The sequence below is a fragment of the Chlorocebus sabaeus genome, chromosome 12 (genome assembly GCF_047675955.1).
Source record: "Chlorocebus sabaeus isolate Y175 chromosome 12, mChlSab1.0.hap1, whole genome shotgun sequence".
NCBI classification, from domain to species: domain Eukaryota; kingdom Metazoa; phylum Chordata; class Mammalia; order Primates; family Cercopithecidae; genus Chlorocebus; species Chlorocebus sabaeus.
In genome coordinates, this window is record NC_132915.1 from 252,955 (window position 1) to 273,003 (window position 20,049).

Genomic DNA, 20,049 nt, shown 5'->3' on the forward strand with positions numbered 1-20,049 from the left:
AAGTAACTAGACGTTGAAATCGCAAAAGCCTTTGGATGGCAATTCCACAAATATTTATTGAGAACCTGCTGTGTTGAGGATACTCCACTTACCCTGGTCATGAACGCAAAAATGATTCAGGAGTTACAAGGAATTTTTAGAGCATTGGAGGATGGAGGTAACTATAAAATGAGCCAGGATAAGTTCAAGAGTCATAAGGATACACCTTGCTTTGTAGCTTGAAAGGAGAATGAAATTTTTTTTCGTTGGGGGGATTGGGGACGGCGTTACAGAGGTTATATCCCACATTCGTAAATGGGTGCATTCCACTTTGGATGGCTGAGAATGGCAGAGCAGTTTCTTCTCTGCGCCATAGCTCTGTTTAGTATGTGATCCTCTTCCCCCTTAAGGAAAATATTACTGTACGCTAATCCTTTCAAAGCCTTTAACGGTGCTGCCGAGACAATCATTTAAGCATTTAAAATACATACCACATAGCACACGTATTTTCTTTTTCTTTTTTTTTTAGCACACTTATTTTAGATGCAGCAATGGTTAGCCACTGGAAACTAAGCGTTGGTTTTTATAAGGGGGACTTTTATATGTTACGGCTTGTGACAGAGAATGGAAAAATGCTTCCGTGAGACAGGCTGGCATTTTGAATTGGAGCACAATAATAGCCAAAAGTGCTGAAGTCGACGGACTGCTTAGAAATATGGTTTCCATTTGCTGAGAGAGACCTTGCAGTGTGGCCACATACATGCATTTGCAACCACAGGCAGTTCAGTTTTTCCCTACATGTGGGGCTGTGACCCTGACTGACGTCAGTGAGCGTTACGTACTTGCAGAGAGAAAGATGATTTAGGTCATCCATGCATCTAAGACAAGTAAGACATAGGCAAATAAGCAACAACTAATAGACTTATACATTATTTAGGTTGGAAACCATGCAGAAGTGATAGTGCTCTTCAGAATCTTCTGGGGCTGGCTTAAAAGTTCTCCTTTGCCCCCCAAGCTATTGCAATAAGAATTGCTTACTAGTCTGCATAACTTGAAGAAGATAAAGAAGGTCGAAGGAAGATATGGAAGACAGACTTAGAGACTTATGACTTAGACAATATGAAGGAGATGGCCATGAGACCTGGGGATGAGAATTCCCAGGAAAAGCCTCAGCAGGTGGAAAATGTTCTGTTCACGGCAAACAAAAAGAACTGGGTGACCTTGAGCAAATTGCTTTGCCTGTCTGGGACTCGCTGTCTTCATTTGTAAAATTAGAGAGTTGGATTGAGTGAGCCCTAAGGAATTTTTCAGTTCCAAAGTTCAGTGAAATAAAGATGACTTAAAGTAGGCCAAATGAAGTTGTTGATTGTTTTTAAAGATGGCAACCCTAGGCCGGGCGCGGTGGCTCACGCCTGTAATCCCAGCACTTTGGGAGGCCGAGGTGGGCAGATCACGAGGTCAGGAGATCGAGACCATCCTGGCTGACACGGCAGAACCCCGTCTCTACCAAAAATACAGAAAAATTAGCCGGGTGTGGTGGCGGGCGCCTGTTGTCCCAGCTACTCGGGAGGCTGAGGCAGGAGAATGGCGTGAACCCGGGAGGCAGAGCTTGCAGTGAGCCGAGATCGTACCACTGCACTCCAGCCTGGGTGACAGAGCGAGACTCTGTCTCAAAAAAAAAAAAAAAAGAAAAAAGATGGCAACCCTAAGGCTGGTTGTGATGGCTCACACCTGTAATCTCAGCACTTTGGGGGGCTGAGGTGGGCAGATCACCTGAGCTGAAGAGTTCAAGACCAGTCTGGGCAACATGGCAAGACCTCATCTGTACAAAAATTTAAAAAGTTAGATGAGTGTGGTGGCACGTACCTATGGTCCCAGCTACTTGGGAGGCTGAGGAAGGAGGATTGCTTGAGCCCGCAACCCTAGGGATGTTTGAATGTTCAGAACAGGGTGTAATCATTGAGGGGGATAAAATGTTGGCAAGAGAAAAATGTCAAATGAAACAGGGTTCAAGTAAGTGGAAGGGGATGGTGTTGAGAGAACACTTCTTCCCCACTTCTCATGTTTCCTTCCTTGCTGGGGGAGTTCAGTCAGTGTAACACTCCTGATCCCAGTGCCTTTATCCTAAGGGATCTGGAGTGACTTAGTCTGATAAATTTGGGAAGAGGAGACAGGATGTGCTCTGCTCATGTCCTCCCTTTTGCGTTTGGGCAACAATCCTGACCGCAGAGAGCCATTCTCTCTTCCTCCAGGCCTTAAATCTTACCTGAGGGAGGCCACCTCTCCTTCTGGAAGCATTGCCTGTGACCATGTTGATAAACCTAATTTTGGGATTCAGTTTCCAGCTACCTTTGGCTCTCACAGTAAGCCATGTTCTTCAGTTTCGCCTTCATCGGTAGTAATGGCGATATGTCGGTGTGCCTTTGCCATATCTTATTTTTTGCTACATTCAGAATCTGGATGGGAGAGGAATGTGCTATTTATTTGGCTCTCTCAAAACCCCAGAAGTTGGGATTCAGTGGGGCAGAATAAACTAAACAAGCTTTGGTGAGAAGGGATATTGTTCCCTCTGAATCAAGAGAAGGTAATACTTATGAAGAGCTAATGATACTTTGAGATATGGTTGAGCTGCAGAGATTCAGAATTATCTCAGCAAAGCAGGGGGCCAAATCCTCAGCTGAGAATGACAGCAAGCATGGAATTGGAAAGTTAAAGGTGTTAGAATTGCTTCTATGGAGAGTATGCGGAAGAATCCGCTAAAGAGAACCAATGGATTGTCAGTCAGGTGACAGACGTTTCATCACTTAAGACACATGCCACGTAGTGCGCTGATTTTAGAGGCGGCCGTGGTTAGCCACTGGAAGGCCAGCCGTGGCTTTTCCTAACAGTGGTTCTGCTAACAGGCTTGAGTGGGTGGGGCTCTAGGGCAGCCTCATTCTCTGCCACCAGGAACAAAAGTGGTGAGAACTGTTCTGTAGAATGTGTTTTATACTTAAATTATACAAATTTTTAGAAGTGAATTTAGGAATCTGTTAGAGTTGGACAATAAATAATTATATCTATGTTAAAAATGCTAAACTGTTTTTCTCTGAATATGATAGTTTAGCCAGCCACTAAACTGACCTTTGTCTCACTGATGCCTGTTTTCCTTCTGTGTGTGTGAGTGTGTGTGAGTGTGTGTGAGTGTGTGTGTGAGTGTGTGAGTGTGTGTGTGTGTGAGTGTGTGTGTGTGTGTGTGAGTGTGAGTGTGTGAGTGTGTGTGTGAGTGTGTGTGTGTGAGAGTGTGTGTATTCAGGGCTTTCCTTCTGTGTGTGTGTGTGTGTGTATTCAGGGCTTTCCTTCTGTGTGTGTGTGTATTCAGGGCTTTCCTTTGTGTGTGTGTGTGAGTGTGTGAGTGTGTGTGTGAGTGAGTGTGTGTGTGAGTGTGTGTGTGTGTGTGTGATTGTGTGAGTGTGTGTGTGTTCAGGGCTTTCCTTCTGTGTGTGTGTGAGTGTGTGTGTATTCAGGGCTTTCCTTCTGTGTGTGTGAGTGTGTGTGTATGAGTGTGTGTGAGTGTGTGTGAGAGAGTGTGTGTGAGTGTGTGTGTGAGTGTGTGTGTGAGTGTGTGAGTGTGAGTGTGTGAGTGTGTGTGTGAGTGTGTGTGTGAGAGTGTGTATTCAGGGCTTTCCTTCTGTGTGTGTGTGTGTGTATTCAGGGCTTTCCTTTGTGTGTGTGTGTGAGTGTGTGAGTGTGTGTGTGAGTGTGTGTGTGTGTGATTGTGTGTGTGAGTGTGTGTGTGTGTTCAGGGCTTTCCTTCTGTGTGTGTGTGAGTGTGTGTGTATTCAGGGCTTTCCTTCTGTGTGTGTGAGTGTGTGTGTATGAGTGTGTGTGAGTGTGTGTGAGAGAGAGTGTGTGTGTGAGTGTGTGTGTGAGTGTGAGTGTGTGAGTGTGTGTGTGAGTGGGTGTGTGTGAGTGTGTGTATTCAGGGCTTTCCTTCTGTGTGTGTGAGTGTGTGTGTATTCAGGGTTTTCCTTCTGTGTGTGTGTGAGTGTGTGTGTATTCAGGGCTTTCCTTCTGTGTGTGTGTGAGTGTGTGTGTGTTCAGGGCTTTTAATCAAACAAGTTTTTTAAAAGATGCCCAGTCAACAAAATACTGTATGTTCGCAGCCACAGCCACCATCAGAATGAAGGTTTAAGATCACTGTTTCTCATTACATAGAAATAGCCACGGCTTTATTGAAGGTTATTATTCAAAATGACAGGACAGAAAATACTCTGGCTTATCCCCTGTGCTCGTTGACTTTTCTAGGGCCAAGGGAAATACCAGCTTCTCCATAAAGTAAATTCAAACTCTTCTTTGCATCCTTGCTTTCTCTCTACTCCTATTGCACTGAAAGTGTGCCACACACAATGCAGTGGGGGAGGAGCAAGGACCAGGGGAGGGTTTCAGGAGGTGGTTGCACTTAAACCGGGACATGGAGGAAGAACAGGATTTGGCAGGTGGAGGTGGGAGGGCAGGAGCAGGAGCACTGCACGTCCAGCACATGGGTTAGTCCAAAAGGCCCGTCGGCCTAGAGTCGAGTCCTCTTCAGGAAGCAGGGTTTTGAGTCCGCCGTTTGGCTGGAGGACGAGGATGCCAGGGAACGTTGCCTCTATGACTGGAAAAGTAGATAGAAACTGAACTGTACAAGGCTGCAGGAGACAGGATTTTTTAAGGTTAGGTGAGATCTTGAAGAGGAAATAGTCTGTGGAGAGGTATAAAGTGAAAATCAATGGGATGTTAACCAAGAATGAGATTCTAGAAGGAAACGAAATAAAAGAAAAGGGTCTAGTAGAGATGCAGATAAAACTGGTAGGGAAGTGAGGAGGAGTTAGGGTACAAAGGGAGGGCTTGATTTACTTGAAAATTCAAGCAGGTAATGGTGTTTTGTAGTTGTTGAAAGAATGCCTCCTGATATTTAGAAATACAAAAATTATTTTAAATATATCTACTCTGTCAGAGTTTTTCTTTCTGTTTCCCTGCCATTTCTTTTTTGGTTTTGGTAAAAGAATAAAAAAAGAAGAGCATATGCTGAAAGAAATTAGGTACACAACAGGGACTGAAATAATTTCAAATAATTTTTCTTTTAGCCAGATTGCTAGTATACAATAAGAATACATTTTGATTCAGAACTTTTATGAAGAACTTGTGCATTTTATTGTAACATCTGTTTCTACATTATAATTTCTCTCCTTCCCTTTGTAGGTATTTGCATGCTTTTTTTTTTCCAAGTGAGAAGACCTTTTGCTTTGCCACAAGAAGGCTATTATCCAGAATGTTAATGGGTTTTCAGCTATTAAGATGTAATGATATACCTTGAGTATTTAACTATAAATTTGAAAAATCTCCATGAACAATCTCAAAGGAATACTTAGAATGCACTCCTGGTAAATTGGCTCATTTTCCTGTAATTTACTGGAAGTGCTGATATGAGAGCAGTCCTAATGTGAAAAGTACATTAATCCCTGGAGTTACATTGTATGTATTAAATTATTACTCTCAAAGAATAAAATGTATGGGGCCATTTAGCCTTCATTCACACTTGTTACTTGGAATCACAGTGGAAAAACAATCACTTATCTTTTGATGCACAAAATTGGAAGGGATACATTTAATATCTTTTAAGACCATAGGCACAGTGATGCTGAGTTACACTTTTGCATAACAATTGCTGTTTTCTAAAAGAAGGACATTTCTCATTGGAGCATGCTTCTTCTGGCTTTGTGGAGGCCCGTGCCATCCACTTGGTAATTGAAATATTTTTAGAAACCCATAATGCAGCTTTCTTTCATGTCAGTAAAAAAGATTAGTCAGCCTTCCAGCCACCAGCATCCACCACTTGGGGAATTATTTAGGACGGTGGCCAACTTGCAGGAGCCGCAGTTGCGGGAGCACTTAGGTCTTGTTTGGCATTTTGTCTAATTGTGCTTTCCTTTTTTGCCAGGAGATTGAAAGTTGTGGAACCATAATCTCTGACATCAGTTGTTTTTTGATAAGCAGCTATTTATGATTCTGGAAGATTAAGGCAGATAGGAAGCCCCATCTGAGATTTTAAGAAATCTCTCAAACAGTAAACCACATCATGGACATACAGCTGGACCCTGCCGGAGATGACCTGCCTCTCATGGCCAACACCAGCCACATACTAGTGAAGCACTATGTGCTGGATTTGGATGTGGATTTTGAAAGTCAAGTCATTGAGGGGACCATAGTGCTTTTCCTTGAGGACGGAAACAGATTCAAGAAACAGAATCGCTCTATCGAGGAAGTCTGCCAATCAGAGTCAAACAAAGCCTGCAAATTGGGGATGCCTGAGCCCTGCCATGTTCCTGTGACAAATGCAAGGACCTTCTCATCTGAAACGGAATATAATGATTTTGCAATTTGTAGTAAAGGTGAAAAAGATACTTCTAATAAAGATGGTAACCATGACAACCAGGAACATGCTTCTGGGATTTCTAGCTCGAAGTACTGCTGTGACACAGGGAATCATGGGAGTGAGGATTTTTTGCTAGTGTTGGACTGCTGTGATTTATCTGTGTTAAAAGTCGAGGAGGTGGATGTTGCTGCTGTGCCAGGTATGGAAAAATTTACAAGGTCTCCCGAGCTCACTGTTGTTTCTGAGGAGCTCAGGAATCAGATTGTACGTGAACTTGTGACTTTGCCTGCAAATCGTTGGAGGGAGCAATTGGACTATTATGCTCGCTGCAGCCAGGCTGCTGGCTGTGGGGAACTCCTCTTTGACACTGACACTTGGAGCTTACAGATCAGGAAGACAGGGGCTCAGACAGCTACTGACTTTCCTCATGCTATCAGGATATGGTACAAAACTAAACCCGAAGGGCGATCAGTTACATGGACCTCAGACCAGAGTGGCAGGTAGGTTATCCGAGCGCTTCGAAGCCCCGTGCCTGTTAATCTTGTACACTGCAGGAATGCTTTCAAACATGAGACCGGTTCTGCAGAGATGCTCCTGTGTCTTCTGTGACATGACCCCAGTAGCCTCAAATCCTTAGACCTACAGTGAAGCAGGTAAATTCCCAGGCATGCTAAACCCTTAATAGGATTAGCTCCCTTAAGTCAGGATGAAAAGATTATTAAGCCCTCCTATTTCTGAGTTAAGAGATTGAAAGGCAAGCTTAATGCTGAAATCCTGAGCCTTGCTCTCCATTGAGATCTCTGCTAGTGACTTGGAGTGCTGTAGATGGGAGTAATACGTCTCCAAGTGAGTACTTCCTTCACGTTCCTTCATAGTCCCTTGAGAGACCAGACTGCCATGAAGTTGGGTTGGTGTGAAGCCTGGCAAAGTGCTTTCAGATAAAGCCGGCTCTGCTTTGTGCATTTCTTACCGTACCTGTCTATTGGCAGCTATGCCTCCCTGACTTTTGTCAGTTTTCAGGTAATGTGACACCCCCCCCCCCCAAAGCATACAAAAGACCTATTTCGGAGGAACATAACAGTCCTCTGAGACCGCACACTGGCTTCTTTGGCCGTGATTCTTGGTGTCTGGTACCAGAAAGACCCCTGGGTTTTAGTTCGAGGAAGAGGAGTTGATGAGGCATCGTTTTCTGGAGGGTACATTTAGGCAGCCCTTCCTCCAACAGTTGTTCAGATTTTTAAAAATCCTTTTCTTATTGTTCTTCCTCCAACAGTTGTTGAGATTTTTTTAAATTTGAGAATTTTAAAATCAAACTTTATTGATTCCTCCGTATTTTACCTATTTGTGCCAAAGTACTGCATTCAATATGGTAATTATTGCAGAGCTTGGATGAGGAACGTTGACCTCTGTTAGCTGGGTTTGAGAGCCTTCTTTTATAGCGTTGGATTTCCTTAATCGAAGCGGTGGTCTTCGGCAACAGCTTACATGTCTCCCTCAATTCTTCCCCCAAAACGCCTTGCAGGTACAGTTTTTTAAAGCCTCACTTCGACTTTGAGCTCTAATTATTCATTCCTTTCCTCTAATCTTACCTCCTGTTCTGGTCTCCCACCCGGCTCAGAATGAGTTCACTTCCTGTCTTATTTCTGTTAGAGTCTGAGGCAGCCATTGGGAAATTGCTGGGTTGGTGCAAACTTACATCAGTACAAAAGCATAGTGATTTATTTATAGAATAACTTATTAGATATTTTTTGGAGACTGTGGAAGAATGAAACAGGTGTTCTTATTGTATCTTCACGCTTCCTGAAATTATTAAAGATGGGAATTTCAATACGATTTAACAATATGCTATCTGAATATTTACCTAGGAAATTGTAGTTTTTATACTCCTAGATATTTCATTTTTGAACTAGAATAATGAGGAAGAAGAAACTATTGACAGAATTTGGAAGAAATATTTGTGGCCTCAAACATGACTTTCTCCTGAGTGCTCACTGCAAAGAAAGAGCTTAGACTGGTGAATTAAGTGACATGTAAAAGTGTCGAGTACTTATGGGTAAATGATAGTTTCTGTAAATAAATTAAAGAGGTCCTTGGGCACAGTTTGCTCCTTCAAAGGGTAATTTTACTCTTGATATCTCATTTTCTGATAATTCAATAAACTATATGATCACAGCAGATATTTAAACTGTATCCTTGGAAGTTTGGGAATACGCCTTAGTATATTAATGCCATTTGTGCAGTCTTCTGAGGATAAGAAAAGTTATTTTAAAAAGCAAATCCTAAAAAGATGTTTTCTCTTTTTTTCCCCTTTTTCTGGGGTGGGGAATTTTATATACAGTCAGTTGTGAAGGAGCACCAGGTGTCTCTCAGCGCTCCCTTGGCTGCAGAATACATCTCAGGATGTCCTGGTAATTGTTTGGATATGTTAAGGACTTTAAAATGAGTAAGGAATGCCAGTTTGCTAGACAGAAATAACTTCTTAGTGATATAAATGAATAGTAATTGTCAAGATCACAATACTTTATGAATATAATTGTGTGAAAATGTAACATTTTACAGTTGCCTGAAAAACATAATTAGCTAGAGCTTATTCCTCCAGGGGACAGAGTCTACATTTATTAAAACTAAAATAGTTTCTACATATTTGTTCCTGAATGGCAGAATATTATCAGTTATACCCACTATAAGTTCTCAGGCTGGGATGAGAAGCTCTTTATTCTCATTTTACAGGTAAGAAAATAAATAAATGGAAGCTTCTAGATAAATCTGTATCTCAAGTGAGAGAGAGAATGACTTTTTTTGAATTTGATCTTCACATGTCACTTACTGTATGCAAAGTTTTCAAGTATATTTAAAACATAAATTTATTATATTAACTTTCAATAAATTTCTGTTTTTAGATTAGACAGAAATATAAGAAAATCTGTAAACTGGTACCTTTTCTTTTAAGTTCCATTAGTGGCTTCCCCATTTCCCACCTGCACTGTATCCCAGCTGAGAATAAAACTTATGAGTATCAAAGTGAAATAGCTTAATATAGATATGGATGGTTGCATATGGAAATAATTACAGATATGTGTTTCAAAGGGTTAGTGTGTGTACATGTACACATGTGCATATACGTGTATGTGTATAGATGTATATATGTACATACACATGCACATACATGCACACACATGCACACACATGAACACATACACAACGCGCACACATACATGTGCATGTGCACATGTGCACACACACGCACATGCACATGTGCACACACAGATGCACACACACATGCACACATGCACACACATACATATATGTGCGCATATGTACATATATGTGTGTACATATGCATATACACAGATGTATATACACATGTATATATACACATGTGTACATATACTTGTATGTATACATGTGTGTATATACACACATATGTACATATACGTGTATGTATACACGTGTGTATATGTACACATGTACTTATACGTGTATGTATACGTGTGTATATATACACATATGTACATATACTTGTATGTATACACATGTGTACACACACACACACACGCACACTATATCTTGGCTTGTCAGCTGAGAGGGTCTTAGAAGTAAGCACACCCAGCACCCAGATCTTAGTTTCTGACACCATTCTCCAACAAAGAGAACTACGACTTCTTGGAGAAATATCCAGGACAGGGGCAGGAAATATACAAGATGAGCCTGGAGCATCTTGTAATGTCAGAAAGTAAGGAAGCCCTCAAACAGCAGGAGCAACAACCCACAGCGATGGGGGTATGCCAGAGGGACAAGGGGCGGTCCGAAAGAGCTCCTCATGCCCAAAGCAAAACAACAAAATTTATCAAGTAGTTTCCAATGGCATCCCAGAGTATGAAATAGTCATTTATCCAAGCTGATGTAAATACATGATTGAATAAACAAACCAATGAGGAAGAACAGACAAATCCGTGGTGCCAAAGAATTCCAAGTTAGTTGTGGGCATGTTCTGTCCTCAAGGAGCTCTAACTCCTCACTCCTTAAGTGTGGACTACACAGTGAGTGACTCCCTTCCAAAGAGAACAGAATGGAAAGGGAGAAAAAAGTAACTTTACACTAGAGAAATCTGACAATACTAATTCAGCAAGATGATCAAGGTCAATATCAACAGTGATAATTTATGGGGATAGTTTATTCTTGGTATGATATGATGAAAATGTTATCTTTGTGGTCTTCCTCGCAAAAGCTCTTAACTCCAATCTAATCATGAGAAAAGCATCAGATACATCCCAGTCAAGGGACATTAAACACAATACCTGATCAGCTCTTCTCAAAACGAATAAGGTCAGCATAAAGTCTAAGAAACTGCCACAGTCAAGAGGAGCCAGAGGAGACATGATGATTAAAAGCAATGTGGTGTCCTGGCCGGGTGCAGGGGCTCATACCTGTATTCCTAGTACTTTGGGAGGCGGAGGTGGGTAGATCACTTGAGGCCAGGAGTTCGAGACCAGCCTGACTAACATGGCGTAACCCCATCTTTACTAAAAATACAAAAAATTAGCCGGGCATGGTAGTGGGCACTTGTAGTCCCAGCCACTTGGGAAGCTGAGGTGGGAGGATCACTTGAGCCCAGGAGGTCAAGGCTGCAGTGAGTCATCTTTGTGCCACTGCACTACAGCCTGGGTGACAGAGTGTGGCTGTGTCTCAAAAAATAAAATAAATAAAATAAAAGTAATGTAGTATCCCGAAACAGAAAAAAAGATGTTCAGGAAAAACTAAAGAAAGCTGAATGAAGTGTGTAAATGTATCAATATTGGTTCACTGCTTGTTACAAGCATACTAATACAAGATGCCAATAATAGGGAAGGCTGAGTATGGAGTATATGGAAACTCTATATATTATCTTTGGATTTTTATTTTTAAATTTTATTATTATTTTATAAGACAGGGTCTCACTCTGTCAACCAGGGTGGAGAGCAGTGGCATGAACTTGGCTCAGCAAGTTCTTTCTACCCTGAAATCTCTTTTGTAAGAGCTCTTTTCTCAATTTATCATGTGGCAGGGTTCTCTGGAGAAGAAAATGTATTTGTAGCTTCAACCTCCTGGGCTGAAACGATCCTTCCACCTCAGCCTCCCGAGTAGCTGGTACTACAGGTGTGCAGCACCACGCCCGGCTAATTTTTGTATTTTTTGTAGAGACAGGGTTTCGCTGTGTTGCCCAGGCTGGTCTCGAACTCCTGGGCCCAAGCATTCCTCCCGCCTCAGCCTCCCAAAGTGCCAGGATTACAGGCATGAGCCACTGCGCCCAGCCTTGCCGTTTCAGTTTTAAAATCTAAAACTGTTTTAATATAAAAAATTTATTCCAGATGTGGTAGCTTATGCCTGTAATTCTAGCACTTTGGAAGAGAGAGGCAGGAGGATAGCTTGAGTCGAGGAGTTCAAGACCAGCCTGGGCAACGTGGCGAAACCCCTTCTCTACAAAAAAAAAATAATAATAATAAGTTACAGCTACTCGGGAGGCTGAGGTGGGAGTATTACTTGAGCCCAGGGAGGTGGAGGCTGCAGTGAGTCACGTTTGTGCCACTGCACTCCAGCCTGGGTGACAGAGTGAGACCCTGTCTTGAAAAAAATTATTAAAAAGATAACTTCAAATTTGGAGGCTTCTACCCTGAAATCTCTTTTGTAAGAGCTGTTTTCCCACTTTACCGTGTGGTGCGGTTCTCTGGAGAAGAAAAACATTCGAAGCTCTAAAGGAGTATTTCTTCTGAATGATTATCAATACTTTTATCTTTATTATTATTCTACTTCTAATGTGAAATATCTGGAAATAGAAAACTCAATTTTCCTGCCTCAGTGTAGCCATTTGGGGGTTGTGCAGTTGTTGAACCTGAATGCTTCTTGCCTCCATCATTCAGATACTGGATTGTAGGTGACACTGAAAATGACTGATGGAAGGAACACGTGTATAACAATCAGATACAACTGCTTCTTGGAAAAGATGTTTGCTTTTCCATGGTATGTGGGTGTGTGTGCCCTTTAAAAATATTTTGATGAAAACAAAGACAGGGTCAAGACTTGTGTAAAGGCGTTCTTGCCAAGCTTCAATAAAGCAATGGGACTTAATATGTTTTTAATTCTAGATCTTCAGTATACCCAAGAAATAAACTTTTTAAATGGAAACCTTTATTCAAAGTTGATGTGTTTTCTTCATTTTCCTTGTATTTTTAACATTTTTTCCATTTCCCTGAAGAAAATGTGATTTAAAACCGAAGCATTGGCCGGGCACGGTGGCTCACGCCTGTAATCCCAGCACTTCGGGAGGCCGAGGTGGGCGGATCACGAGGTCAGGAGATCGAGACCATCCTGGCTAATGTGGTGAAACCCCATCTGTAGTAAAATACAAAAAATTAGCCGGGCGAGGTGGCGGGTGCCTGTTGTCCCAGCTACTCGGGAGGCTGAGGCAGGAGAATGGCGTGAACCTGGGAGGCGGAGCTTGCAGTGAGCCGAGATCATGCCACTGCACTCCAGCCTGGGCGACAGAGTGAGACTCCGTCTCAAAACAAAACAAAACAAACCGAAGCATTCTCTTTAATAACCCATTCTCTTTTTCATTGGAATCATTATAATAGTTGTGGAAGCAGCCAAGTGGTTTAGGAGGTCTGAGCTTAAGCTGATGACATCACTGAATTTGGGTTGAATGGAGGAAAATTCGGTTACATACAGGAAATTTATCAGAAAAACTATAGCTATTTGGATTTTTGTTAAAGGTAAGAAAGCTAACTGGGAAAATACATTGTAAGATAAAGTAATATTAAAATTTAAACTTTTGTAAAGCACTGTGATTTTTTTGTTTGTCTGTTTTAGACAAGACCGGGATGAAGTAGCAAAATACTAAAGAGAACTGCCTTTTTTCTGTTATATTTCTTGCTCAGCTATTGGGCCAGGGAGGATGTAGACTTTGGGAGTGTTTTTAGTTTGGAGTATCAAAACCAGATGTTAAAACATGTTCTTCCTCCTCCCTCCCACCACTGAATTAGTTTCATTATTTTATATCTCACTCTAAAGGAAAGTTTTAAAATTAAAAGAATGAGCAGAAGATGTTTTGGGAGAGATTTCAGGTCTACGAGGAACATTTTCACAATTGGTACCTTTTTTTTTCTCTTATTTTCTTCAAGAAACCAATGCAAAATTTACGAGAACTAAAATGGAATACACATTAATTCTATGATATTGTATGACTGCAGAGTCGGAATCATGAGTGAAAATGCTTGGAAGGGTCACGTTTTAGCTGCTTACTCCCTTTGCTGCCCAGGCTGTGCGTACCTCTATTTCCCAGAATCCCAGTTGAGTCACCATGGAAGAAAAGACGAGGATGGCCTGTCTCAGTCTCAACAAGTAACCAACATAACCAACCGAACAAGAAATAAGTAACAAAGCATCTACAGAAGATAACAAATCACGGTGCCCCACATCACCAAGAGCATCCTGTGTTCAACAGAACGTGGATGGGGAAAGCCAAGAGACCCAGTACTAGTGAGAGCTGTGTGGTAACTGGCTGTGTGACTTCAGCCAAGTCACCTGACATCTCTTCATTTCCTCGTCTGTGAAACGAGAAGATTCCGTGAGAGCTTCTCCAGACTTTTTCCGTGTACACAATCCTATACCAACAAGCACTTCCAGATGAGAAATACTGTCTTTGCCTTTACAAGCAGCTTGCCTGTTTTGCACCCGAAACATTTCTGGTGAAGAAGTGATGAATTTCTGACTCAAAGCCATTTGCAGCCTTGTCTGTTTTGACTTTAGGTAAAATCTATCTTTCTGAGTCAAAGCAGCATTGTGCATGGACCTGCCATGTATTCAGTGTGATTGATGAATTCTGGTTTTGGTAATTGTGCCAGGAAGTAGAAAAGTAGAATAGTAATAAGGAAGAGGTGCCTGTGTGTGTATAGGAGAGAAAGAGAGTGAGTCATTGCTAAAAACTTTTAGTAGTTCTTGCTGTCTGTGGCACAAGAAAGCAAGAGGGTTGCTCACCTATAATGGAGACCGTAATCTAGGTTTAATGAGAACATGGAGTCGTAAAAAAGATTCGTGCGGAAAGAACAGATGGAAAGGAATTGGAGGAGGCCTGAAGACCTTGTAACCCTTGGAAACTTATAAAAGATTCTGACCCCCTAAACTGTCGCATCTGTGGCCCACCCTCCAGAGATCAGGTCAGGCCTCATCAAGCCGCATATGGGGCCATCGTGGGCTCATTACCTCCAACCTACTTCTGGCAGCCTTCTCCCCAGTCACCTAACAGTGGTAACCAGGTCTCAGAAAAAAGGTGACTTGATGGACTGTTGTGGAACTTAAAACATTTTTAAACGAAAAACAACCCCCTTTTTCTCCTGGCTGCGAAAAGACAAATGTGTGCAGTAGTCAACGGAAGAAAAAGAAAATGTATGATTTTAAGCAATCCCTTACAAGTTTGGTTGGATAGCTCCTCCTTAAGAAGACTAGCAAACACGTTAGTCTTAGCTGACCTCTTACCTTGAAAGGCAGAGTTAGTGTGTCTCGTCCTCATTTGACCTCTCTGCAAATGCACAAACATTTAGCCAGAAGCTGAAGTAATTGTTATTCTGACAAGTTCTTCCTCAATTTAGAAGTTCTTTGATGGCAGCAAGCTGTGGACCTGTATCTCACCCTGTCTTCCCCTATTTTCTCTTCTTTCTGATTTTCATTGTCCTGTAGTTCCCACGACTCCTGTGCTGTTAATCTGGGCTCCCCAAGGGGTCTTCCACACAGTTGGGTGTCCCAGGGCATGTGAGGTGAACCCTGGTGAGAGAGTTTTCCTTTGCGTGTTGAAAGGAATTACTCGATGTAGAAATAGTGATGTTACAGGCGTTGGAGAGTTTCAGGCTGCTGCCCTCACGTCTGTCCTATGTTGGAAGGAATTACTCGATGTAGAAGTAGTGACGTTACAGGCGTTGAAGAATTTCAGGCTGCTGCCCGCACGTCTGTCCTATGTTGGAAGGAATTACTCGATGTAGAAATAGTGACGTTACAGGCGTTGGAGAATTTCAGACTGCTGCACGTCTGTCCTATGTTGGAAGGAATTACTTGACGTAGAAATAGTGACGTTACAGGCGTTGGAGAGTTTCAGGCTGCTGCCCTCACGTCTGTCCTATGTTGGAAGGAATTACTCGATGTAGAAGTAGTGACGTTACAGGCGTTGAAGAATTTCAGGCTGCTGCCCGCACGTCTGTCCTATGTTGGAAGGAATTACTCGATGTAGAAATAGTGACGTTACAGGCGTTGGAGAATTTCAGGCTGCTGCCTGCACGTCTGTCCTATGAGTATTTTAGCAGCATGGCCAAGGCGCAAGGCTGTGCATGTCAGACAAACACAGCTGCATTTATTTCTGTGTTTACACATTCATTTTTATAGACACACATAGATTTTCCTGCCTTCTGTGGAGGGGAAGGCATGGATGGGTAAGCGGGGACTCTGCCCTCCATCTAGTTCTCATTTGAATGTGTGCGTGATAGGGGCCATCTTTAGTCTGGAGTCACTGTGTAGTGGGTATGATTTCATGACTCTGGGAAGGCCCCATGTTCACCCATCCTAAATTTGCTGGTAGATGACCAAGATTCCACCAGTAGAGCTTTATTCAGAGGATAAAACCTTCATACTTAAAATGTAGTTACCCAACTGTAGATTGATTTCAGGTTTGCACTGTGATGTCAGACATGCATAGGATGTCAGCTTGTAAAAGAGCAAAAAGCCATTGGTTATAAAGACTCTTAACTCCCTAGGGCTTGATTTGGGCATGTTGGGAAGGGAGGAGTGAGCCTGCGGCTGATAAAGAGAAAAAGGTCAAGAAAAGAATAGGCTGGGAGCACAAAGAGAATTCACATTTTCAAGGTGTGCCTACCCTAAGACCTCCCTCTTATGTGATTGTTTTCCTGCTTATGAAAGGATTTCAATGAGAACGTGATCGAGTCTCGTATCAGACATGGGTATATCCATGGGGTGTGGCTTTTAGATTGCTAACTTGATCTACGTGTTGAGAGAGATAGCTCTGGATACCAAGAGGAAGCTAGAAAAAAATGTTAGACTTTAGCAGAAAAGATAACCCAGCCATGGAAAGAGGAGGGTGGGAATAGAGAATTGTGAGGACACTGGGGAGGGTGGAGGTGAGAGCTTGCTGGGGGCCTGGCCAGGTTGGCAGAAGGAGCTTTCTAGAGCATGACAGAAGGGATCAGGACAAAATTCTATAACAAAATGTCTAGAACTAGATCGCTAAAGAGGGCATAATACTGAACTGGGAAGGAAAGGATGGTGGCAACATGGTGGATTTTAATCCAGTCAGTCGAAGCCCCCGCCCCCCACCCCACCGCATCAACTGACTCAAATATGCCTACAATATCTGTGCTTCATTCTTCATCAAATCATCATTCTCACATTTTCTGAGGCAGATCTGATTTCAGACATTTGAACCCATTCGTGGACACCACACTGTTTGGGATTAGGTCAACATCCTTTCTGTGTCCATACAAGTGTCCTCTGTCATGTGCTCATGTAAAGCCCTTTATAAGCAAATTAAACAGGTGCACACCCTCCGCCTTTCTCCCAAGACCCATCCTGATCTTCCTTTCTTGTTCAGTAGCTTTACCATCCATCTTATCACTTGAGCCAAAAAACTCAGAAAAGTCTGTGTTAACTCTGTCTGCATAACAGATTACCCCCACACTTAGCAGTTTAAAAGAACAGACATTTATTATCTCTCACAGTTCCTGAGGCTCGGGAACCAAGGAACAACTTAGCCGGTGTCTCTTGCTCAGGATATCTTGCAAGGTTACCGTCCAGTGTTGGCCGGGGCTGCAGGTGTCTCAGGGTGTGCCAGGAGCTGGAAACCCTCTTTCAGACTCACTCTCACGGCTGTTGCAGGCCTTGGTTCCTCACTGGCTGTTGACCAAAAGTCTCTGTGTCTTACCATGTGGGTGCCTCCCTGGGCTGCCTGGGTGACTTCATGACACTCATGACCCAGAGTAAACGATGGGGGAGAGAGCGAGAAAAGATCATCTCAGATGAAAACCACAGATTTTAAAATAGTCTCTGAAGTGACTTGCCGTCACCTCTGCTGTTTCCTGTTGGTCGTTTCCCTGCCCCGGGTCAGACCTTTGCATATCAGGCCTGCGTACTTGTAGGATAAGTGGACTGCGACTGCCCGCTCGCTCCGCACAGGTCTGCTTGAGCACACAGACCTGGTACAGTGTGGAAGGATGTAAATGTTAGGAGGAAGGGGTTACTGGAGGCCAGCTCGGCAGCTGGCTACTTCACAGAAGTCTTCCTTTCCTTCTCCCTCTTCTTCAGCGCATCACTTACGAAGTCCTGCAGTATTTCTAAGATGTGACCTCATCTCAAATCCGATTGTTTCTTTGGGGAAGTGGTGTGGAGGCTGATGGAGGCAGCCTTGGGGGCCACATACTAAGGGCACAAGTGGAATGCGTAATAATGTGCTAGCATGGCCTGCAAGCCAGCCTTATAGAGAGGAGACCAACATCTTGGCAAGCCAGGCTTTTGGGGAGGATTTCTTCCCTGTGCAGGCAGGGAAAGCCCCACGACCAGCGTTACCCTCGGCAAATGAGGTGCTCATTGAACAGAACAGACGATAGACGCCACGACCTGCTCCCGCTTCAGCAGCCCAGCACCCGTTTTACCTGTGCCTCAGAAGGTGAGGAGCTTCCCCGCAGTCATTGAGGAAGTTGGCAAGCCAGGCGGTACAACGGTGTTTCGACTTTCTGATCTTCCCCTGCCCCATGTCAAACCTTCACGTTATCATGGCGTGTACACTTGTAGGATAAGCGTACAGCGACTGCCTGTTTGCGCTGAGATCCATTTTCTCCCCTTATTGTGATCTTCTCTAAGTGACAAGGACCTTCATTTCCTAGGCTCTCTTGTCTTCTGGCTTCCTAGGTTTGGCCCATGGGGGCTACTGGTGGAAGATTTGAAAGCAGGAGCTGGCCGGAGGTAACATAGTTCTCCTCCACCTGGTTTCCTTTGGCAGCTCCAGTGTGGCTGAGTCTCCTGTGGTCCCAGCTCCCGCTGGACAGTCCCCAGTGTGGCTCTGAGTCTCCTGTGGTCCCAGCTCCCGCTGGACAGTCCGCACTGTGGCTCCGAGTCTCCTGTGGTCCCAGCTCCCGCTGGACAGTCCACACTGTGGCTCTGAGTCTCCTGTGGTCCCAGCTCCCGTTGGACAGTCCCCAGTGTGGCTCTGAGTCTCCTGTGGTCCCAGCTCCCGCTGGACAGTCCCCAGTGTGGCTCTGAGTCTCCTGTGGTCCCAGCTCCCGCTGGACAGTCCGCACTGTGGCTCCGAGTCTCCTGTGGTCCCAGCTCCCGCTGGACAGTCCACACTGTGGCTCCGAGTCTCCTGTGGTCCCAGCTCCCGCTGGACAGTCCCCAGTGTGACTCTGGCTTCTGCCAGGTGACTCCTGCCTCGTAACCCAGTAGCACCCAGCTCCACCAATCTGAGGAGTCACAGCTGATTACTGCTGTGGCTAATCCCTGGATTGTCTTACTGTCCTCTGGTTGGTTTCTCTGCTCTTCTATCATTTAAACTCATTCCCAAAATTAAATTACCTGTTTGTTGAGACCTAGACTGGTTTCCGTTTTCCATACTAGACCCTGACTGATGGAGTCGAACCATCTTTCTGTGTTTTCTCGCATGTTGTGTGAACACAGTAAATGCTCAGTTATAATGATGTTAATGAAAAAGGAAAACCAGCTTATCCAAAAGAAGTAGTGCTTTGCTCTGTTCATTTACTTTATAAGTCAAGCTGACTAAAACTACATATTTGTCATAACTGAAAAACAGAAAGTAGAAACATTTGCCTGAGTTTTTTTCTGAGGAGTCGGTCTTGTACCTTTCACTCTGGTGTCAAGAGTGGACCCTTTGATCTTGAGAATCTCTTCCATCTTTATCAACCATGACTTTATCGTGGGACGAATCTGTCTTGGTTTGGGTGGGGCTGTGCTTTCTAATCGCAGCAGAACGAGCCCAATGCCGTGTCGCTGGTTTTGCTCACGGTGACTTTGGTGGCGACTCTGCACCCTTGGCTTTCCCATCACAAGCCTGGTTGTTGTGACCCGCAGTCCTGTTCATATGCCAGCCCCTGTTCTTGGCCTCCACACAAGGGTTCCCACAAGGGTTCCATTTGAGATGGTGGTTTCCAAGATTGGGGGTATCTGCTTGCTAGCCCTGGATTTGAGACCACCAGCTTGTTTTTCCAAGCATTAATATCTCAGTGATCTCCAAACATATTTTCTTTTCCGGAATGCTTTCCAAAAGGTTTGTAAGAATGTCTCTCAAACTTTTCTTTTGAAGGCACCAGGGCCTGAGTGGGGGGGCAAGGGTAATATAAATTATAACTTGGCCGGCTAGTATTTAAAACTTTATCCAAAAAATATTTTTCTCCTTAAAAAACCCACCTCTTTCTACATATTTAAGTAATTCATTTGAGAGAAATAACTACTCAGCTATTCACATAGCCAGCCCTTGGCAGCTTCGGTTCAAAATGCTCTGAAACCAGTCAACTACAAAGTTTCAGATGTTTTCTTTGAAAGCTCAACTTAACCTGCACTACCACGGTGGTGCGAAAAGTGACAACTCATTTTAAAGATTCTCCCCTTTCTCTCTTTGTCTCTCTTCT

General features: G+C 43.5%; 1 protein-coding gene across 14 annotated transcripts in view; it reads left to right on the forward strand.

The window, feature by feature from the left end:
- Positions 1 to 20,049, forward strand: part of AOPEP (aminopeptidase O (putative)) — a 357,345-nt gene that overhangs the window by 22,874 nt on the left and 314,422 nt on the right. For all 14 annotated transcript variants that reach the window (XR_012094710.1, XR_012094711.1, XM_073021366.1 and 11 more), the window contains exon 2: positions 5,942 to 6,876. Coding sequence is in view for 12 of the 14 variants with exons in the window: in XM_073021366.1 (XP_072877467.1) it covers positions 6,080 to 6,876 (797 nt within the window). In the remaining 2 variants the exon portion in view is untranslated. The remainder of the gene's footprint in view (positions 1 to 5,941; positions 6,877 to 20,049) is intronic.